The 20,939-nt window shown below is 44.3% G+C and overlaps 1 protein-coding gene across 1 annotated transcript; it reads left to right on the top strand.

Moving 5' to 3' along the window:
* The first annotated feature begins 9,820 nt into the window (after positions 1-9,820).
* On the top strand, positions 9,821-18,104 carry LOC132328540 (acyl-CoA (8-3)-desaturase-like). The gene is made up of 12 exons (XM_059848460.1): positions 9,821-10,113; positions 11,547-11,657; positions 12,375-12,572; positions 12,914-13,015; positions 13,174-13,302; positions 14,176-14,236; positions 14,920-14,996; positions 15,292-15,389; positions 16,012-16,108; positions 16,374-16,453; positions 17,110-17,235; positions 17,504-18,104. The coding sequence occupies exons 1-12, from the start codon at positions 9,868-9,870 to the stop codon at positions 17,553-17,555; spliced, it is 1,377 nt and encodes a 458-aa protein (XP_059704443.1). The 5' UTR covers positions 9,821-9,867; the 3' UTR covers positions 17,556-18,104.
* The last annotated feature ends 2,835 nt before the right edge of the window (positions 18,105-20,939 follow it).

The following is a 20,939-nucleotide window of genomic DNA, read 5'->3' as shown; positions in this document are numbered from 1 at the left end:
GGGGGGAAAAAAGAAAGAAACAAGTATGAAAGGACCAAACACATTTTCAGGTGATATTTGCAGTGTTCTTCTCCAAATGAAAAGCCACTGCAATTTATATTTTTGTGTATAAATTTTGCAGAATAATGTGATTTCCAGCTGGGTTTAGTGAGACTGTTAGTGCAAAGAGCTGCAAAGGAAGTGCTTCTCAGGAGGCACAGTGAAAGACACACAATTTGAGTCCAAATGTTACAGAAGAGGCTTCTCAGGAAGGTAATTTGGAGGGTTGTGCAATTTGTTTTCACCCTGATGGCTGATGGGGCCTGCCTGTACCTGCTGACACACCTCAGGCGGGGAGGCTGGGTGGATCTTTGCTCAGGAGCTGGAATGAGTTTGGAATTTTCCCCAAACACTAAAACAGACAAAGCTTCCTACCAACAGGATCTGTGAGTCTGTGTAGGATGTGGATACAGTAATGTGCAGCAAATCCTTGCTGGCTCCTTTCTCTTCTTCACTTTCTTGTGCTTCCTCAGCTCCTGAAATGCACAATTCCTCTCTTTTATAAGAGAAGGAGGGAATGCAGTGGCGCAAACATAAAGGATTGTCCTTCTCTGCCTTCCTTTCCAGGAGAAAATGTGCATTTACAGTGGACACTGTCACAAGTTTCTCTCAGATTTGCTTTAAGAACATGACTGTAAAAGGTCTTTTCTGACCAAAATGGTTCCAGTTTTTTTCTGCATTTCCCCATCCTTGCCAGTAGTGTGAGAGCAACATAATCACCACCCTTATGAAATCTCTCTGCTGACTTTCCACCATGAGTGAGAACCATGTTTCACTTTCTATACCAGGTAATTGTGGATGGTTTTGTTCCTTTCCTTTCCTTCATAATTCCAATGCATTTAGAGTTGCTAGGCTGCTCCTTTGGCCTTTTCCAAACACTGACTTCATCAGGACATCACCCTCTGGAGATTAGGAAAGGAAGTTATTATGGTTCTGATATACAGGACTAAGAAATTAGGAATTATGCAACATTAATCCCTCTCTCCCCCACATATCGGCAATGTGAAGTGGAAATCAGCTCAGAATATTCTACGTACACTGGAGTGTGAGAGGTCAGTTTAACAATACTGTGATATAAGATTATTTGGAAGAGCCAAGGATTTCTGAAAGATTTCTGGCTCCCTCTGACCCTTATTCTAAAATAAAGTGTCTGTGTTTGCAGGAGAAGAGGGAGGAAGATGAAGAACTGGTAGATTTGGACATCTATGGAAATAATGTATAGAATTGGGCATAACCCTAACTCTGTTTTCATTTCTCAGGACCAAGTTTGAAATACTGTGTTTGAAATATTGCAGTTGTGAAATACTTTCATTGATTTTCTGCTGTTGGTAGGACTGGTAGGACAAATAATCTCTAAATTAATCAGGATAACATGAGGGAAAGTCATGTGGACTGATAAAGCTTTCAGTTGCTTTATTTATTACTTCTTGCTCTAATAAGAGAGTAGTGCCTCCTGTGGGAGTGAATGATCATACAACTGGTTTTATGTGTAATTTTTATGTGGAGCTGGTCTGTCCTTCTTTATTCTGGCCTCTCTTGTAGGTAATTGCTGTCTTTGTGAAGTCTGAGGTGTGAGAAACAAGGCTGATGAGAGAAATCACTTCCCCAGGGATTACAAAATTCCTTGTATTATGCAGTAACTTCAGCATGTGCCACCTCCATTACTCCTGTACCCAGCATTTCCTTCAGCTTATTTCCCATTTATCCCACTAACAGCACTAGAAGTTATCCCATGTTAACATTCTGCAGCCACATTCTTTGTAGGTTTTGTTCGGGTTCTTCTTTTTCCTATTTTTGTACCATAGCTTGGCTCAAACAACTCTCAAATATGTTTTGAGTTCCCATGGAAGCGTCTCTGTGTTGACATCCTTGCCTGCCTTGTTCAGACATGCAGAGCCACATATTTAGTATCTCATCAGCCCTGAATTTGGGACTGGAAAGTTCTGATTTGTTTTGGGTAGAAGTATGGTAATCTGGTGCTTGGAAAAGCCAGTTGGGATGAAGAAAATAGGAATAATGCAGGGTTTTCCTTAGAGTGTAAGTGGTTAAAAGTGAAAGAAATTTGGTAGGAGGCGGCTTCCACATGTTTCCAGAATTTCTTCAAGAGGTTAAGGGACTTGTGGGTGCAGTTCACAGAATCACACAGGATCACAGAATGACCAGGTTGGAAGAGACCTTCAAGATCATTGAGTCCAACCCATGTCCTGACACCTCTACTGAACCATGGCACTGAGTGTTACATCCAGTCTTCTTCTAAACACATCCAGGGATAGTGACTCCACCACCTCCTGGGGCAGGCCATTCCAGTACTTTGTCACTCTTTCCATAAAAACTTTTTCCTAATATCCAACCTAAACTTCCCTTGGTGCAGCTTAACACTGTGTCCTCTGGTTCTGTCAGTTGTTGCTTGGAGAAAGAGACCAACCCCAGCTGACAACAGCCACCTTTCAGGGAGTTGTAGAGAGTGATAAGGTCACCTCTGAATCTCCTTTGATCCAGGCTGAGCACCCCCAGCTCCCTCAGTGGTTCCTCACAGGGTTTGTGTTCCCAGCCCCTCTCCAGCCTCGTTGCCTCCTCTGGATGTGCTCCAGCATCTCAACGTCCTTCCCAAACTGAGGGGCCAGAACTGGACACAGCACTCCAGGTGTGACCTCACCAGTGCTGGATACAGGGGAAGGATGACCTCCCTGCTCCTGTTGGCCACACCATTCCTGATCCAGGCCAGGATGGCCTTCTTAGCCACCAGGACACACTGCTGGCTCATGTTCAGCCGGCTGTGGACCAGTACCTCCAGGTCCCTTTCCACCTGGGCACTGTCCAGCCACACTGTCCCCAGCCTATAATGCTGCAGGGGGTAATTGTGGTCAAAATGCAGGACTGGGCACTTGGACTTATTAAACTTCATCCTATTGGACTCTGCCCACCCATCCAACTGTTCCAGGTCTGTCTCCAGAGCGTTCCTGCTCTCCAACAGATTGACACATGATCCCAGCTTTGTGTCATCTGCAAGTTTACTAATGAAAGACTCAATGCCCTCATCTATGTCATCCATAAAGATATCAAACAGAACTGGCCCCAGCACAGAGCCCTGAGGGACACCCCTGGTGACTGGCTGCCAGCTGGGTGCAGCACTGTTCACCACCACTCTCCGGGCTCAGCCACCCAGCCAGTTCTGAACGCAGCACAGAGTGCTCCTGTCCAAATCATGGGCTGCAGCTTTTCCAGGAGAGTGCTGTGGGAGTCAAGTGTCAAAGGCCTTGCTGAAATCCAGGTACACAACATCCACAGTCTTTCCTGCATCCACCAAGTGAGACACCTGGTCATAAAAGGAGACCAGGTTGGTCAAACACCACCTAGCCCTCCTAAACCCCTGCTGGCTGGGTCTGATACCCTGGCTGTCCTGTAAGTGCTGTATGATGACACTCAATATAAGCTGTTCCATCACCTTACCAAGTACTGAGGTCAGGCTGACTAGTCTATAAATTACAAGGACCCTCCTTCCCACCCTTTTTGTGATTGTGTGTCCCATTGGCCAGCTTCCAGTCTTCTGGAACCTCACCAGTGAGCCAGGATTGCTGGTAAATGATGGAGAGCTGTTTTGCAAGCTCATCTGCCAGCTCCCTCATCACCCTGGGGTGGATCCCATCTGTTCCCATGGATTCATGAACACCTAAGTGGTTCAGCAGTTCTCTGACTGCCTCCTCCTGGATAACAAGGGGACCATTCCGCTCCCTGACACCATCTACCAACCCAGGAGGACAGGTGTCCTCAGGACGAGCTGTCTTCCCACTAAAGACTGAGGCAAAGAAGGTGTTAAGCACTTCCTTCCTCATCTGCAGTTACTGAGTTCCCTCCCACATCCAGTATAGAATAAAGGTTGATCTTACCCTTTCTTTTGCCATTAATATATTTGTAAAAGCATTTTTTATTATCCTTTACAAAAGTTGCCAAATTAAGTTTGAACTGACGTTTGGCCTCCCTAATTTTTTTCCTACATGCCCTAGCAGCCCCCTTAAAAACTTCCTCAGAGACCTGACCCTCCTTCCAAAGATGATGCATCCTCTTTTTGTTCCTAAGCTCCCCTGAAACCTCCTTGCCCATCCAGGCTGAACGTTTGCCTTGTTGACTCTTCCTTCAGCACACAGGGACAGCCTGTTCCTGTGCCCTCAAGATCTCTGTTTTGAAGCACGCTCACCTTTCCTGAACTCCTTTGTTTTTAAGGGCTGCTTCCCAAGGAACTCTCTGAATAAGTCTCCTAAATAGACCAAAGTCTGCCTTCCAGAAGTCCAGTGTTATTGATGTTCCTCCTCATTTCACCAAATATTGAGAACTGTCTAATTTCATGATCACTATGCCCCAAGCAGCTTCCAACTACCACATCCCCCACCAGCCCACCTCTGTTTGCAAACAACAGCTCTAGTCCCTCCCCTGGTGGGCTCACCCCCCAGCTGCAACAACAAGTTGTCCTCCACATGCTCTAAGAACTTCCTGGACTGCTTCTTTTCTGCTGTATTAAGTTCCCAGCAGATGTCTGGTAGGTTAAGGTCACCTACAAGAACAAGGGCTGATGAACCTGAAACATTCTCTAGCTGTTTATAGAATAAGTTGTCCACCTCTTCTTCCTGGTTGGGTGGTCGATAACAGACTCCCAGTAGGATGTCAGCCATGTTGGCCTTCCCCTTAATTCTTACCCACAGGCACTCAAATTCATCATCATTAGTTTCAACACCCATGGCATCAAAAGCCTCCCCAGTATAAAGGGTCACCCCTCCACCTCTTCTCCCTTTCCTGTCTCTTCTGGTGACCTTGTAGCCATCCAGTGCAGAGCTCCAGCTATGTGAGCTGTCCCACCATGTTTCTGTGATGGCAATTACATCATAGCTTTGCTGTTGCACCATGGCCTCCGGCTCTTCTTGTTTGTTACCCATGCTGTGTGCATTAGTATACGTGCACCTCAGCTGGGCTACTGATTTCACTCCTATCTCAGGCTTACCACCCTTGGGCTGCTTCCAGACAGCCCAGCTGCATCCCCTACCCACTTCAAACCTAGTTAAAAGCCCTCTAAATGAGTTCTGCCAGTTCGTGATCTAAAATCCTTCTGCCCTTAAGAGAAAGGTGGAGCCCATTCAGTTCCAGCAGGCCAGGTGCCAAAAATGTTGCCCCAAAGAACTTCTGCTGATGCCACCAACCCTTGAGCCACTTGTTGATAATGTGAGCTCTCCTACCCCTTTCATAATTTTTCTCTGCCACCAAAGGGACTTCCTGAACACTACCTGTGCTCCTGCCTGATCAACCACTCGAGCCAGTGCCTTGAAAGTGCCCTTTAATTATCCTGATGCTCCTCTTTTCAATCCCATCACTGCCAGCCTGGGGTATCAGCAGTGTATAATAATCAGAGGGCTGAATCAGCCCAGGGAATCTTGGAAATATCCTGTACCTGGGCCCCAGGGAATCTTGGAAATATCCTGTACCTGGGCCCCAGGGAGGCAGCAGTCCTCTCTGTGGGGTGGGTCCAGTCAATGGGTCATGGGGACTTCTGTTCTCCTCAGAAGGGGGTCACCCATAAGGACTACCCTTCTTTTCTTTCTAATGTCAGAGGCAATGATCTGTCTAACAGATGAAGTGTAATTGGGAGGCTCACTGGGCAGATAATTTTCTTCTAAATCATCTGTCTGATTCTCCAGATCCAGGGGCTCATACCTATTCTGAAGTGGCACCTGGCTAGGGGATGGGGGTCAGGAGGAAGTTTTACCTCCCCAAGCAGGGACCCATCTCCACTCCCCTTCATCCACCAGGTGTCCTTCTATAGCCTCACAGTGGAAGGCATGGGAGTCCTCTGACTCATGGTGGACCTCCCTCAAGGATGGAAGGGCTGAACTCCACCAATCTATTTCCCTTTCACTTTCCCTGATATTCCTTAGTCTTTCAACTTCCTCCCTGAGCTTGGCCACCAGTGAAAGGAGATCATTCACCTGTTCACACCACAGGCAGGCTTCCTCAGCAATGCCCCCTGGAACCGCTGATAGCTCCAACACTCTGCACAGGAAGGGTCTGGACAGACTCATCCTATTTGGAGGGTTCTATTTGGCTACATACACTTGTACTAACTGTGGCTTTTGATCGTGTAAAAACCATTACTAACAAAAAACCCCCAAACCAACCAACCAACCAACCAACCAACAGAAACACAACAAACAACAAACTAAAAGCCCCACTAGCAGGCGGGAACCTGCAACCCTGCCTGCATGAACTGCCTCACCTCGCTCCTGTTCGCGCAGGAGGAAAGCCCCGCCCTGCCCCTTTGTGGCTAAATTATCACCAAAACAGCATAATCAGCTCTACCAGTCCTCAGGAGCAGAACATCAGGACCCTCAAAAGCCCCTGCCATGGTGTCCCTTTCAATTTGGAGTAAACACCAAGGACTTGCTCAGATCCTGCTAGGAATAATGAGCAATGAATAGAGAACGTTCCTCTAAGGAGTTGCACCACATGAAAGAATAAGAAAATAAGAAAAAGAAGGAACTGGGGTTACAGGCTGCAAATAATACCTTATGGATACAACTTGCATTCTTCTATAAATTACATTTCTATGACTAAGTGGTTTATTTATTAATATTTAATAATGTATTTTATTTATTTATATTTTTATTTATGTTTTGCTCTGAGTTATTCAGCTCAATTACTGCTGCTTTTATTTTTTTCCCTTTTTCCTCAAGAGGTGGGTGATGCTCCAAGCCTGGCAGTGTTTAAGAAGCATTTGAGCAATGGTAGAAGCTTTAACTTTTGGTCAGCCATGAAGTGGTCAGGCATGATATTTGTAGTGATTTAAATGATGTAAGTGATTAAATGATAGTCCCTTGCAACGAACTCAACTGAAATATTCTGTTAAATTCCATTCTGTTCTATTTTCTCCTGTCTCTAAGAGAGAGGAGATTCCTGCTTGTTCATTTATGAAGGTGCTTGACCTCCTCATGCCTTTGGTGTCAATCTTCTAATCAATGTTTCTCTCCAGAATCTGCCACGTTCACGACACGCAGAAAGGGAACTAATGGAGTGCTAACTTTGGCAGTCAGCAAATATATTCATCACTTAGGAAGTGCAACAGTTCAGTTTGGAAAAAATCAGATTTTAATCTGCACAAAAAGTCCATTTAGCTTTGCCCCAGTTTTTTTCTTTTTTTTTTTTTTTCCAGGCTTGATGACATATGTATTAAGACAAAAGTTCCAGAAAGGACCATGATGCAGCTTTGGTACAGTGCAAGGAAAGCAAGACTGGATTACAGGAGCATAAAGATGTGGGATGTGTGAAGGAACAATGGTTATCAGATAGGTACCAAGTAATAATTTGATGTTTATCTTTTTAGCAGTTGACATCTTAGTTGTGAAAAGACAGGTTGCAAAACCAATCAGTGCTGCTTAATGTGGGTAGAAAACTGAGGAGCTGGAACCTTGGTAATGTATGGTCTGTGGTGCAGATTAATGAAGGGTTTGTTCCCAAATGGATTGACCCCCTTGGAAAGACCTGCTGTGTGCTGTAATGTTATCAGCATTCCTATCAGAGCAGTGTCTGACACAGTGATAATGTCATGAGTATCTTGCATGGGACAGGCAGCTCCTTCTCTCAGCAGGTTACCTGGCTCATCCTGAGGTAATGAAAGCTTCAGTTATCCAAGGGCTTGACACAAATCCATGTAAGGTCTTAAAACCTTGCTAGGTTTTTGGGTGCTTGAGGGCAGTTTAAAAAAATCTAAACCAGCTAAGCTCGTGCATGTTTCCTGACATGCCCAGGTTCAAGCCTTGTCCAACCTGGCCTGTAACACTTCCAGGGATCCAGGGGCAGCCACAGCTTTTCTGGGCAACCTGTGCCAGAGCCTCCCCACCCTCACAGGGAAGAATTTCTTCCCAATATCTTCCCCATCTAACCTTGCCCTCTGTCAGTTTGAAGCCATTCCCCCTTGTCCTGTCACTCCAGGCCCTTGTCCAAAGTCTATCTCCAGCTTTCTTGGAGCTCCTTTAGGTACTGGAATTGTGCATAGAAGTTGTGGTGTTTGGGGTTATTTTGTGTGCTCCATACACTAAAAAGTCTTTGGGGAGGAAGCTTTTTGCCTGCTTGTTTTACTGACCCATTTAGCCTATTTAACCTTGTGCAGGATTTTAGGATCAGAGAAAGGTTGGGCTGATGATCGTGAAGGTTGGACTCAATGATCTTGGAGGTCTTTTTCCACCTTAATAATTCCATAAAGTAGCTAAGGAGGTATGATCATGGGACAAGAAGGGAGTGGATTCTTCCTCCTTTTCTGCTGAATATTCAATATTGAGTATTCAGTGTAAGAGGAGAAGCTAAGAGGAAGGAGTTGTGCTGTACTCCTGAAGGTGTGTGCTGGTGTGCTGGAAGTGGTTTACCTCAAATGTTATAAAAACACTTTCTGCTAAAAGCACCAAATGTGAGCCTAAAGGGATGGCAAAGCCCAGGAATCAGGAGGAAATGGTGCCTACTGTGACAAGAAAAGAAATAGGTTGATGATAACAACTGTTAAACTTCTTTTTAAGGCACCTGATGGTGCTGGCTGTCTCTGGGAGCTGGGCTGAGAAATCAGCTTTAGAATTTCACACCTTCCTGTAAAGGAGAAGAGCCGGAAATATTGTGTAAACAGTTTGATTGAGATAACTAGAAGAGATTTCTTCTTTTGCATCAACATCTCTTTTGGAAATCCAGACTGCAGAATCATTATCAAGTGTGAGCTTTACCAGCACAAGTAGACTTAAGAGCAAACAAGCACTGAGAAAGAAATAAAAAGGGCAAGTAGATGCATGAGAAATGTTATAAATGTAAAGAAATCAGTTCAGATTAATTAATCATCAAAAGATGGTATCTCAGATAAATGAATTCATGCACTTTGAAAAGCCTGTCCTCATTGTGGGCTCCTCCATCTGGGTTGTTGCTGTTGTGGGTTTTAACAGGGGGTTTTCTACAGGATAAAGAAATCATTCAGTCAATCGCAGATTTAAATTTTCAAGACTGGGTCTGTTTTGACAAGAGAAAATTGTGTGGATGCTGTGACTGTTTAGAGGGAAAGGAAAAGTGGCACCAAGTGTTGTTCTGCAATTAATGCTCATTTCCTGGAGTCCCCAAGTCTAATTAATAATTTTACAAACATGAAGGGGGCAGTGGGAGGGGAAGAAACAGCAGTTTCACAACCTGCTATCAGAACCTGGTACAACATTCCATGTGTGCCATCCCAGGTTTATCCCAGGGAACAGAAGCACCCAGGGCAGAGCTTCGAGGATTATTCCTGACATGGGGGTCTGTGGGAGCTCCCTGCTTGCTGTGTGTTGGAAAGCTGCACTGAAATACAGAGTTTCATCAGGTTCTAACTGTTTTACTGAGTCTTCTGGAGATTGGTGTGGTTTGGTTGTTGGGTTTTTTAGTAAGACATAAGAATATGCTTAATTCTTCTTTCATCCAAGGGGTTTGTGGACTGTAACATCAAAAATGAAACTACAGAGCGATATTTATTCTGGTTAATTGGAGGAGTATTTGAAGGGAAGATTTCCCTGTCTGAGCCCGTCCTGGGAATGGAATGAACTTGCTGAGGACCTCTGCTAAGCAGTCAGGTACCCCCCACCTGAGGGTACCACGGGGCTTTTGGCACTGGGGATGCAGAACCAGAGTGGGAAAGGGGCAATTTTGGGGGGCAAACCCAACCCCGAGGAGCTGGAGCGGCTGGAGGAGGCGGGGAGCGGCGCCGGGGCGTCTCCCTCCCTTAAATGCCACGGCGGAGCGGGATGCGGGGCTGCAGCTACGGGAGGGAGGAGGGCAGGAGGCAGGATGGCACCGCCGGGGGGCGGCGGGCAGGTGCGGGATGGGGACAGGGATGGGGACAGGGACAGAGCTCCCGCAGCGGGGATGCGGCGCTTCACCTGGGAGGAGATCGGGCAGCGGAACGGGCGGGGGCCGGCGCCGCAGGAGCGCTGGCTGGTGATCCACAGGAAGGTGTACGACATCAGCCACTTCTACCGGAGACACCCGGGAGGGGCCCGGCTCCTCGTCAGCCACGCCGGGCAGGACGCCACGGTGAGCGGAGCGGGGATGCGGGAGCCGGGATGTGCCGGAGGAGGGCGCCCGGGAAAAGTCGTGCGGAGAGGGCTTGGGAACGACCTCAGTGGGAATCACGGTATGGGACAGAGTCGGGGGAGCGAATTGTGACCGCTCCATGCGAGCCTCGCCATCCCCATGCCATGGGAAAGGGCAAATGAGGAGATGCAGCCCACGGGAACGGGATCGGAAGTGTTGCTCCAGCTAAATCAGCAACAGCTGGAGCGAGATCAGAGGAGCACATGGAGATGCTCAGAGGACTGGAGTACCTCTGCTAGCTGGGACTGTTCAGCCTGGGGAAGAGAAGGCGCTAAGAAGAGCTCAGAGCCCCTTCCAGTACCTAAAGGGCTCCGAGAGAACCGGAGGGACTTTGGACAAGGGACAGGACAAAGGAGAATAGCTTTAAACTTAAAAAGTGTCAATTTAGAATGGATATAAGGAAGAAGGTTTTGATGATGAGTGTGGTGAAATACTGACACAGGTCACCCAGAGATGCCCCACCCCTGGACACACTCAAGGTCAGGTTGGATGGAGCAATCTGATGTAGTTGAAGATGTCCCTGCTCATTGCAGGGGGGCTGGACTAGAGGAGCTTTAAAGGTCCCTTCCAACCCAAACCATTCTGTGATTCTTAAGTCTTGAGGATTCCTCTTATCTCCTGGTCTTGCTTGTGTTGTTGCTGTGAGCTGCAGTATTTTTTCCATATATTAGGGATATTCAAGGCTCATGGAAATCAAAATAATTTTCAGTCCATCAAGTTTAAATTTCAAATTGTGTATTAGTTGAACTTTGCATTCTGTAATTTCAGCACTCATTTCTCGGGTTACTACTGCCAGATTTCTTTCATTTTAGCATGAAAATGCCAGACAATAGATGAACAAGTTATTTTGTTTCTGGGATCTGAGCCAGGTTGGTAGGTAGTTGGTTCCATGTCCAAATCATTAAGCCCTCCAGGATCTGAGCCACTTTTGTGTCTATCCATCTTGCATTAGGTCCATTGCTTAATTTTTGGATATATATTATGAAAAATTAAGAAATTATCTGAATTGAACTGGAAGATTTTAACCAAAAGCAGAAACCCATGAAAGGTGGAAGCTAAGGAGAGGATGAGAAGCCTAAAAGGCTCCCAGTAAGCCAAGAAACCTGAGGAATTAAAAAATTAGTATAATTAATTCCAACATTTTAAAAGGGGTGACACTGCACACTGAAACTGTGGAGTCTTCTTGGTGCTGCTTTTTGTTGTGGTGTTCTCTCACAAAGGATAAAAAAGGAAGGATGCCATTTACCAGAAGAGGTCGCTTCAACCTGGCCTTGGACACTTCCAGGAATGGAGTGATTCAAAAGGCAATTTTTTTTTTTTTTTTTTTTAAACAAAGTCTGGATTTCTTTTCCTTTGTTCCTGTGCTTTTTCAGGATGCCTTTGTGGCATTCCACGTTGATCAGGTGCTGGTGAGCAAGTACTTGAAGCCACTGCAGATTGGGGAGCTGGCACCAGACCAACCCAGCATTGAGCCCACTAAAAATGTAAGTCTGCCCTTACAAAACAGATCAAAGGAGACAAAAGGGAAATATTCTGAGATTATGCCTTGTTCTTTTCTATCAGCATAGTTCCTGGAGCAATGGGAACCAGGTTCCTCACATTTTTTGGGCTACTACTTAAAAACAATGTGTAAATATGAAATTCCTGAAGATGAATTTTTCTTATCACAGCCACTCTACCTAAATAGCACAGTTATCACCTCTTATCTCCCTTGCTTTGAGGAAGAGCTAACCAAAAGGAAAAGGAATAGTCTTGGAGAATACTATTCTCCTTCAGCTGTAGGTGCATTTAACCCTCCCCTGTTATTTCTGGGAAGGGAAAAGTGAAGACAAATATAAGGAGTGATTTCATGCAAAAACCTACCACAAGGTGGCGTGGGAAGTTCATGCACACAAAGTACAGCTTCCACTAAACACAACTTCCAGATGAGCCCTCTGCTGCCTGCCAAGGATTTGATGGAAGAAGCGCCGAGGAGGATTTGTTTTAGGGATTTGGACGCAGACATTGTGATGGCTGCTCCTGGCTCCTCAACAAAAAGCTGTAGCAGAGCAATGATATGATAATGTTTATTAAACCCAGCTCCTGCCCTTTTAGCCAGATCCTTTGTTCTTTCTCGCCCCCCATTAGAGCAGGTTTTGGGTTATGAGGCTGCAGTAGTGCTCTCTAAAACCAGAGAATTGTAACCCTGATGCTTCCCCCAGGAAATGTTGGTGAAAGACTTCCGGGAATTACGTGCTAGAGTCGAGAGAATGGGACTCCTGGAGCCAAACCAGCTCTTCTTCTTCCTGCTCCTGGCTCACATCCTGCTCCTGGATACAGCTGCCTGGCTCATCCTCTTCTACTTTGGGACATCCTTACTGCCCTTCGTTTTCTCCCTGCTGCTCCTGACCATTTCCCAGGTGAGCAATGAATTCCACAGTGTGGACTTGCATCTACTGACGCACACACACGTGAGCAGTTTCTTGTCCTTTGCTTCCTCACTTTGTCATAAAAGCACAGCCACTATCTGGATACCAAGAAGAAATTCTGCATCTGGGGAGCTCACACTAAATTTAGTTTGGGATTCTTTCAGCAAGATATATTCTGGGGAAACCTTGGCACTGTCAGGATTCCACAGTCCGTTTTTGCTGGTGACTTGGGAGCAGTGTCTGATATTTCAAGGCAAAGGATGAGTGTGGCACCATCCCCATCTCAATTCCTCTTTTTCTCCCCTCCTAAAATTTTCTTTCTCTTCCTCCAGGTCCAGGCTTCCTGGTTACAGCATGATTTAGGACACCTCTCAGTATTCAGGAAAACCAAGTGGAACCACTTGCTACACAAGTTTGTGATGTGCCATTTGATTGTGAGTCCCTGGAAAACTTCTGAGGGTTTTCGTGTAAAAACGTGTGTTCTGAAGACTCTGTGGAGCATGTGCAGCACTGGGGGAAGGATTAGGGTCAGGAAGTAAAGTGAATTCTGACTCTGAAAGTGCCTTTCATGCTTTCTTCTTCCCTTGAACAGGGTGCCTCTGCCAAGTGGTGGACTCTCCTGCACTCCCAGCACCATGCCAAACCCAACTGCTTCCACAAGGACCCTGACATTGATATGCACCCTTTCCTCTTCACTCTGGGGAAGAAATTCTCTGTGGAGGTCAGTGAGTGGGTGTGGGAAGTCTAAAACTAAGGTGTGATGGCAATTTCTGTAAAGAGGTTTATTTCTCCACAGTTCACACTAAGTCCCTTTAAGAATCTCTCTAACAGCTGATATGTTGATGTAAATAAATTAGACATGATGTAAGGGCATTGTATATAGGGTGGAAAATCCACCAGCACATTCATGGTTGGAGAAACCTAATGACCTAGAACAACAACTCAGTAATTAATGATCATTAGATAACTTGTAAACATCAATCAATGTAAGGCATGGCAGCAGTCAGCCTGGAATTAATATTTTAATATTAATGTATGAGGCTCAGTCAGAGGGTGGCTTTGATGTGTCCATGTCTTCCAAGAGAGTTTGCTGTGATAGGAACAGCAGGACTGAAAAACCCAGGGCTGTTCCTGGAGCTCCAATCGGGCAGAATTTGTCAGACTGTGTAGGATATTCCCAGTTTGTCCTGCTTGGATACTGCCAGGAGTGACAACCTAAGAGTGCTGAACCCCTTTTGCTGTAGATCCCATCAGTTCTCGACACCATCACAGCAGCTACAGCACTACAGAATATTTTTCTCCATGCCATTGTGGAGCTGCCATTTAGAGATTCAGAGAAGAAATAAGGGGGGAAATTGAGAGAAAATACATATTTCTGACCACTAACATAACTTAGCCTTGATATATCTAATTCTTCACAAAATGAATCATGAAACAAAGAATGAGGGTTGTGGGAAGTATGCAAGAATAGTCCCTCTGGAAAATCAATGGAAAAGAGCAAGTGACCTGTGCAAATTGCTTGGTCTCCACTAATATTTTTTTTCTGGGTTTTTTTTTGTTTGTTTGTTTGTTTTTTTGGGGTTTTTTTTTACAGCTTGGGATCAAAAAGAAAAAATACATGCCCTACAACCACCAACACAAATACTTCTTTATCAGTGAGTATCTCTATCCTCCTGCAATTCCTTATGAGGTATTAAAAAGGCTTGGAGATTCTACTTTTGACCTGGAGAACTTGAGAAAAACAAAGGTGCCTGAGTCAAAGAACACAATAAAAAAATCAAAATAATAACAACCCGATTTTTGAAAAAGTTGGAAACCTGCCCCATCTTATCCCAGATCTCCCACATCCTCCACATAGGCTCTGGGTTATGATATCATACCACATCTTTCAGTAGTATCAAAGTCTGTGTGTTCCAGGGCTTTTTTTGTTTGGTTTGCTTTGGTTTCTTGGGGTTTTAAGTGCAAGTGAGATGTCCTTTTGGAAGGCTGAGTTTGAGTTCTTCAACCCCAAATCCCTGATAGAAAAGGGATTTCATATTCATTTCTGTTGTTTCCCTGCTTTGCACCAAGGAATAAGGAGACAGATAAGCTTTGGGCTGTGGAAGCCACTTCTCAAAATAATCATTTGTGGCTGTTCCTCAGTCAAGAGCCCAAGATGAAATCTGAGATCTGTAAGAACTCTCAGATTAATTGTCAGACCTAAAAATTTTCAAGGCACTAAACCAACATCCTAACATGGAATGTTCTCCAGATTGAGCAGGAATTCAGGACCCTTCCCTTCCAGGCTGATGTTGTCACTCAGTCCATGATGTCACCAGTGATGAATTTTTCTTTCCAGCTCTTCCTCCGCTCCTGTTCCCCACCTACTTCCACTGCCACACATTTTACATTGCCTACACAAAGAAGTACTGGGCGGTGAGTACTGCTACTTGTGTGACCAAAAGGGGTCAGATGGGGACCTTCAGCCTTCCTTCTGAGCATGGAGCCAGCTCCTTGCTCGGCAAGAATGCTCATATTCACCTCTTACAGCAAGCTGTGAGAAAGTATCATCAGCTTGTGTTGGATTGCTCTAGATTATTCCATTCAGAAAAAAACTGTCAAAGCTGAAAGTAAATTGATCTCTTATACCTATAAAATGAAGCTTAAAAAAAGAAATAAGCAAATGTAATTTATGAAGATCTGCTTTTCTTCTTGTCTCTGGTTTTGGTAGGACTTGGCCTGGATGCTGACCTTCTACATCAGATTCTTTTATACTTATGGATCTTTATTAGAAACAAAGAGTCTCCTGGCATATTATTTTATATTCAGGTGATGTGTCTTTAGAAGGTTCTTCAGCCTTTTCCCTATGCATTCTTTCCATCTGTACCTGCCTGCCTTTCTCCTTCACCACCTATTTTTTTTGCTTACTTTTTAATTCATAAATTCTTTTGTTCAATTTCCAGTGCAAGTTTTGTGTTGCCCCATTAGCTGGGGCAATAAAGAGATTTCACTGAGCACTGACCAAATTGAGAAATATTTACCTCATGTAACATTCAGTGCTTTGGGTGTTGGGTCTGCTGCTGCTTAAAGAGCACATTTAACCAAAACAGCTTAGCCTAGGCTTGCAAATGCCCAGGTATTATCCAGCAGCACTGACTTGAATGGACAGCATGCTCTCCCCTTGGATCATTTCACTGATTCTAATCAGTTTGGGCCTTGGCTAAAGATAAAACAAGCTGAACACCAGTCAGTGTTAAAAAAAACCACATGAAATAATCATAAATGAGTTGCATAAGGAAATATTAAACTTCCAGAGTTTGGAAGTCCTTCCAGGTGCTGGCTTAGCAAGGCTAACGTTCAGCCACATCTTTAAGTCTGGCTTTGCCATTATTTCAATGGCTACTCGCTGACATCCTCACTCAGCACTGAATTCTCTCATCTCATTGCACAGGATGCTGGAGAGCAGCTGGTTTGTCTGGGTCTCACAGATGAACCATATCCCAATGGATATCGACTACGACAAGAATTTGGACTGGGTGTCTACTCAGGTAAAAGATTTTTCCCTTCTTCAGGATTGTGGCTATACAGGTACAAATTTTAACCATAAGCAAGTTTCTTGTTGCATTAAGGGTGAAATCTGTTGGTGGCTGAGAAGTGAAGGTTAATAGGCTGATAGATTCAGCCATGGAAAAGGTAAAGAAGTTCAGCAATGACACACTCATGGGCAATCCAAAATGAAATCCAGGTCGAGCTCTGGTTCCTAAACATACTCTTGACTTATCTCTGACTTTGCTTTCCTCTTCCCTCCTCTAGCTCCTGGCAACCTGCAACGTGGAGCAGTCGCTGTTCAATGACTGGTTCACCGGGCACCTCAACTTCCAGATTGAGCATCAGTGAGTACTCACCCCAAGAGGGAAATTTCTTTCTCCCTACTCTCTTTTATTTTTTCCCTTCCTTATTCATTTTTGCTCTTAATTCTACAAATAGTTGTGGGGCAGCAATGAATTTGTGTTTAAAACTTGAAACTCTTAAAAGAGAATTATGTAATTCAAAACTTTCACCAGATCCACAGGATGACAAGAGAAAATGGCACAGGGGCAGGATCAATGCAAGAACAGCACTAGAGTCAATCCCAAGTTGTAAGTTTTAAGGATCAGTGGAAATGTCCTGGTTAAAGCACCTGTTTAAGTCTGCCACAGGAGCTTAAAGCCACCTCTGCTGGTTTTTTATGCTGTTACTCTATAGAGTGAGACATGCAAGGATGAAGGATGGGCTCATCTCCTCTGTGCTATGGAAAGGGCTACTTCTGGAAAAAGGGAGAGAGGGGAAAGTAGTTTCTTCCATAAATATAATTTAATTTGGAGACAAACTGTGGAAAAGAACAGAGGGGAAAGCAGGAAATTTCTAGGAGTTCCTTGTGCTAAAAGCACAGCAGGGGGAAAGAAGAGCTGGGAGCAGCTACAGACCCTGCTCATTGTGAGCTGGGTGACTCCTGGGAAGCACTGATGACTAGGATTTCCTGTGAAGCTTGCCTGTCTCCTGTTCACAGCCTGTTCCCCTCCATGCCACGGCACAACTACTGCAAGGTGGCCCCTCTGGTGAAGTCCCTGTGTGCCAAGCATGGCCTTGAGTACCAGTGCAAGCCTCTGCTCACGGCCTTTGCAGACATCGTGCAGTGAGTAAAAACAAACCCCAAACTGCAGGCGGATGCAGGAGAGACTGGAATCCTAAGAGCAAGAGTTGTTTTGCTCTGCTTTTACCCTCTTGGGCACATGGTGACTCTTGGGGATGGTGCTGTGGAGGGCACAATTTTTGTGGGTCTCTCCCAGCTCAGCTTATTGTGGGATTGTGGGAAATGAGCACAGACAAAACCTGATTCCCTTGCCCCAGTAACACTCCCCTGAGAAGCCCTATGATGAGTCCTCTCTTTCTCTCTCTCCCAGTTCCCTGAAGGCCTCAGGAGAGCTCTGGCACGATGCCTACCTGCACAAATAAAGGACAAGGCTTGGTGCTACCATTCACAGCCTGCCACGGCTGCATTCCCAGCAAGCTGAGGGGCAGGGACTACAAGGGACTCTCTGGCAGAAGAAAGTGAGTAAGGACTGAGGGATAAAAATCCAATAGAGATGAGACTGCCTGAATTTTTCTTCTGGATTTTTCTGGGATTATGGTACAGATATGTTAAGAGTGGGCAGGGCAAGCAGAAGGTGAATTATTAGGAAAGGGAGGAGCTCTTTGCTGAGTCTGAGCATTTCTGAGCCTGGGCACGGGCTCAAGTCAGATCATGGACTGGTGAAGTTGCACACACATAACTTCATGTCAGAGGCCTCTGATCATGGGTTTTGGGTTTTTTTGTTTTCCTCATGTGGAAGGTTTAATGCTTGATACAGAATTTGCTTACTTGAATTAGAAATTGCAAAAGATTTTGGATTAACATGGTGTTCAGCAATGTGCTTAAACTACAATAAATCAGGATAAACTACAAACAACTCTTAGACTGAAGCAAGTGCACATGCAGTGAATAAAAACATAAATGTGTTTTCATTACTGTTCTCTAGAGCATCCTCATTGTCACAAGGCCAAGAAACACATGGGGTTAAAACCAGTTTAAGGTCTCTGCTCTCTTCAAAATTTATCTGGTTTGAGGGGGTTTTTTGTACTTTGTGTTGGGCTGAGACACATGCACACTCCACATACACTCCCCACCTATACAGGACTAAGATTATACTACAGAAAGGTAAGCCAAAAGTAAAATAAATCACCTACAAACATCTGGTCAAAACCAAAAGTTGCTGTTGCAGCTAAACCAAGATTAGATCAGATTTTGGCTGTGCCAGGCAGAAGGTGAGTCAGTGAAAGAGGCTGGTCCGGGTACTTTGAATCACCCTTGAGAGGAGAAATTCATTAGTAAGAAAGCCTGTTCTTTGTCTCAGGTGAGTACTACAGTGAGTAAATACTCAGACCCTGAAATAAAAGACCAGCTTTTGGAAAGGAGACTATGAGAACAACAAAATTCATTTAAACATTAGCAGTTACCACACTTTTTTTTCAATAATTCAAGGTTAACAAATAAAAAGCTTGAGAGGTAAAAAGATATAAAATAGTCTCTGATGATGTAACAAATGGACTTTGTACTACTTGTGCAATGACTGGCTGAATTACTCAAAAACCTTTAACCCCACAGTCAGCCAGAATAAGGGAAAGATTTGCTCTTAAACCATTTTTCCTGCCTTGAAAAAAGTGCAATTATGTATAGAGGTTAACAGCACAAAGTACAATGCCTGGCCCATGGGAGCAAAAGAAGCAATTCCCAAAAGTTCTGTGGGAAAATTAAGAAATAAAGCAGGAGTCACAGCAATATCATTTACTCACAAACATATTTCTACTACTTTAAAAAGCCTTTTAAAATTACCTTAAGCAGCCTTTGAAAATTATTTATTGGGTAGATAATACTTTGCTTTTTGGACCTTTGACATCATTGGGCTCCTAATTCAGGATCCCTGCAAGTCAAAGTGCAATTAAAAAAGAGAGCTGTGAATGTTTCCATTGTTTGAGGACCCAACAGTGCTCCAATGAGGAGAGGTGTGCAAGAGGATTGAGCAAGACTGAGATGACGGGCTGTGGATAAATATGGAATAAAGCCTAAGCAATACATGGATCAATGCCAGAGCAAACAGCAGTTGCCAAGTCTTCCCTGGGTTATCTCTGAGCTATCTTAGCAGTATCAGTCTCAGATGAAAGGCTGCCTGCACTCCCTCAGGAAAATTCTGGATAGCTGGAGGAGATTTTACAAAGAAGATATCACTGAGAGGCCCAAAGAAGGAAACACATACAAATTAGTTATATAACCCAACAGAAAAGCATAAACAAACACACACCCCTCCCCCCCCCCAAAAAAAAAATCCAGCATCATAAGTATAGGATCTTATTTAAATGTGAACGATGATGAAAACAATACAAAATATTAACTGGGTTACTCTAAAATACAGCCTTGATCCCTGCAGCTCTGAAGGGCAAAATTTCATTCTTTTCTTACACTAGTATCTTGGAATCAGAAGTTCAGGGAAGACAGTTCCTACTTGAAATAACAGTGAAAGTTTAAATTCAAAGTGAAGTAGTTTTCCAATAAAATCTCTTACGAAAAGTACTGAGTGGCTGAAGCACCTTGGACTCTGCACACACACAATAAGTAAAAAAACAAAAACAAAAACAACCCAATATTTTTTCATTCCTGGTTTTCCAGCTTCCCTCCACGAAGTCAAGAGTGTTGCTAAGACCTTGTAGAGAACACAGGAGCTACGATTACATAGAAATTCTGTATTTTCATTCAGTCTGGGGAGTGTTGCAACTGTAACTGAGTCTGTAACCAGTACCTGCCATCACCCTCCTTCCTCAATAAATCTTACAACATGTAAACACAAGGTCACAGATTGCCAAGTGTGGAAAAGAGAATCATACAATAGTTTGGGTAGGAAAGTGTATCCACTTCTGTGTCAATCCTGAATCAATAATCACAGGGACAAGGATTTGTTGCACTGGAAAAAAACTCCTACCAAACAATTAAAAAAAGTTCCCAATCCTGGTCAAAGTTTAAAAATAGGGAACCTGAGAGAAACAAGCAAAGAATAAATACTGAAATTAACAGACACAGCAAATCTATATAAGGGATTTCTGTGGTTCATCACATGCTATGAAACAGGAAAGGAAGTTTTCCTTCTGACTTGGTCCATTAGAAATTTACAGTATTTGAACTGCTCTGAGTAGCAGGATGTAAAAATAATTAGTGGGTTTTTTCCTTTAAAAAAGCAAAACTATCAGTTCATCAAGCTTCAGTCTGTGATCTGAGAATAAGTTTCAGCCCAGCTCTTGAGGGCCTGCAGTGCAAGGATATTTCCAGCTGCTCTGGGTTGAAGTTTGACTTTAGGTGGAATTCCAGCATGACAAAGTCCAAGCTTTCATCAGACAATTAAACCACACAAGCTCTGCTCCGTACTCCAGGCTGGAAAAGTGTCATCCATCAACAGTCATCTATCAAATACTTCACTTGTTATTTTTACACCACTGCCTCCTTGTTCAGCCTTCATTTGCTTTCCCAGACTGTGTAACAATGCACCAACTTTACAGCCTTTTGCAAACACACGGCTGGTTTGGGGAATCCTCTTCATCTTACTGATCCATTCCAGCTAGAGTCATCCTGAATGTCACAAACCTGGCAAAACTGCCTTAAATTCATTTACAATAATCAAAAGAGAGCCTCAGTTGTTTTCCCAGCTCTGTGCAAAATGACCTTAGGCTTCTGCTGAGGTTTAATCTCCAATGTCAGACTTGCAGTTATGCTCAAGTCCACCTCTGCATGCCGTGACGTGTGTCATGGCCACA

Source organism: Haemorhous mexicanus, chromosome 6 (assembly GCF_027477595.1).
Source record: "Haemorhous mexicanus isolate bHaeMex1 chromosome 6, bHaeMex1.pri, whole genome shotgun sequence".
NCBI classification, from domain to species: domain Eukaryota; kingdom Metazoa; phylum Chordata; class Aves; order Passeriformes; family Fringillidae; genus Haemorhous; species Haemorhous mexicanus.
This window is presented reverse-complemented; position numbering and strand designations above follow the sequence as displayed.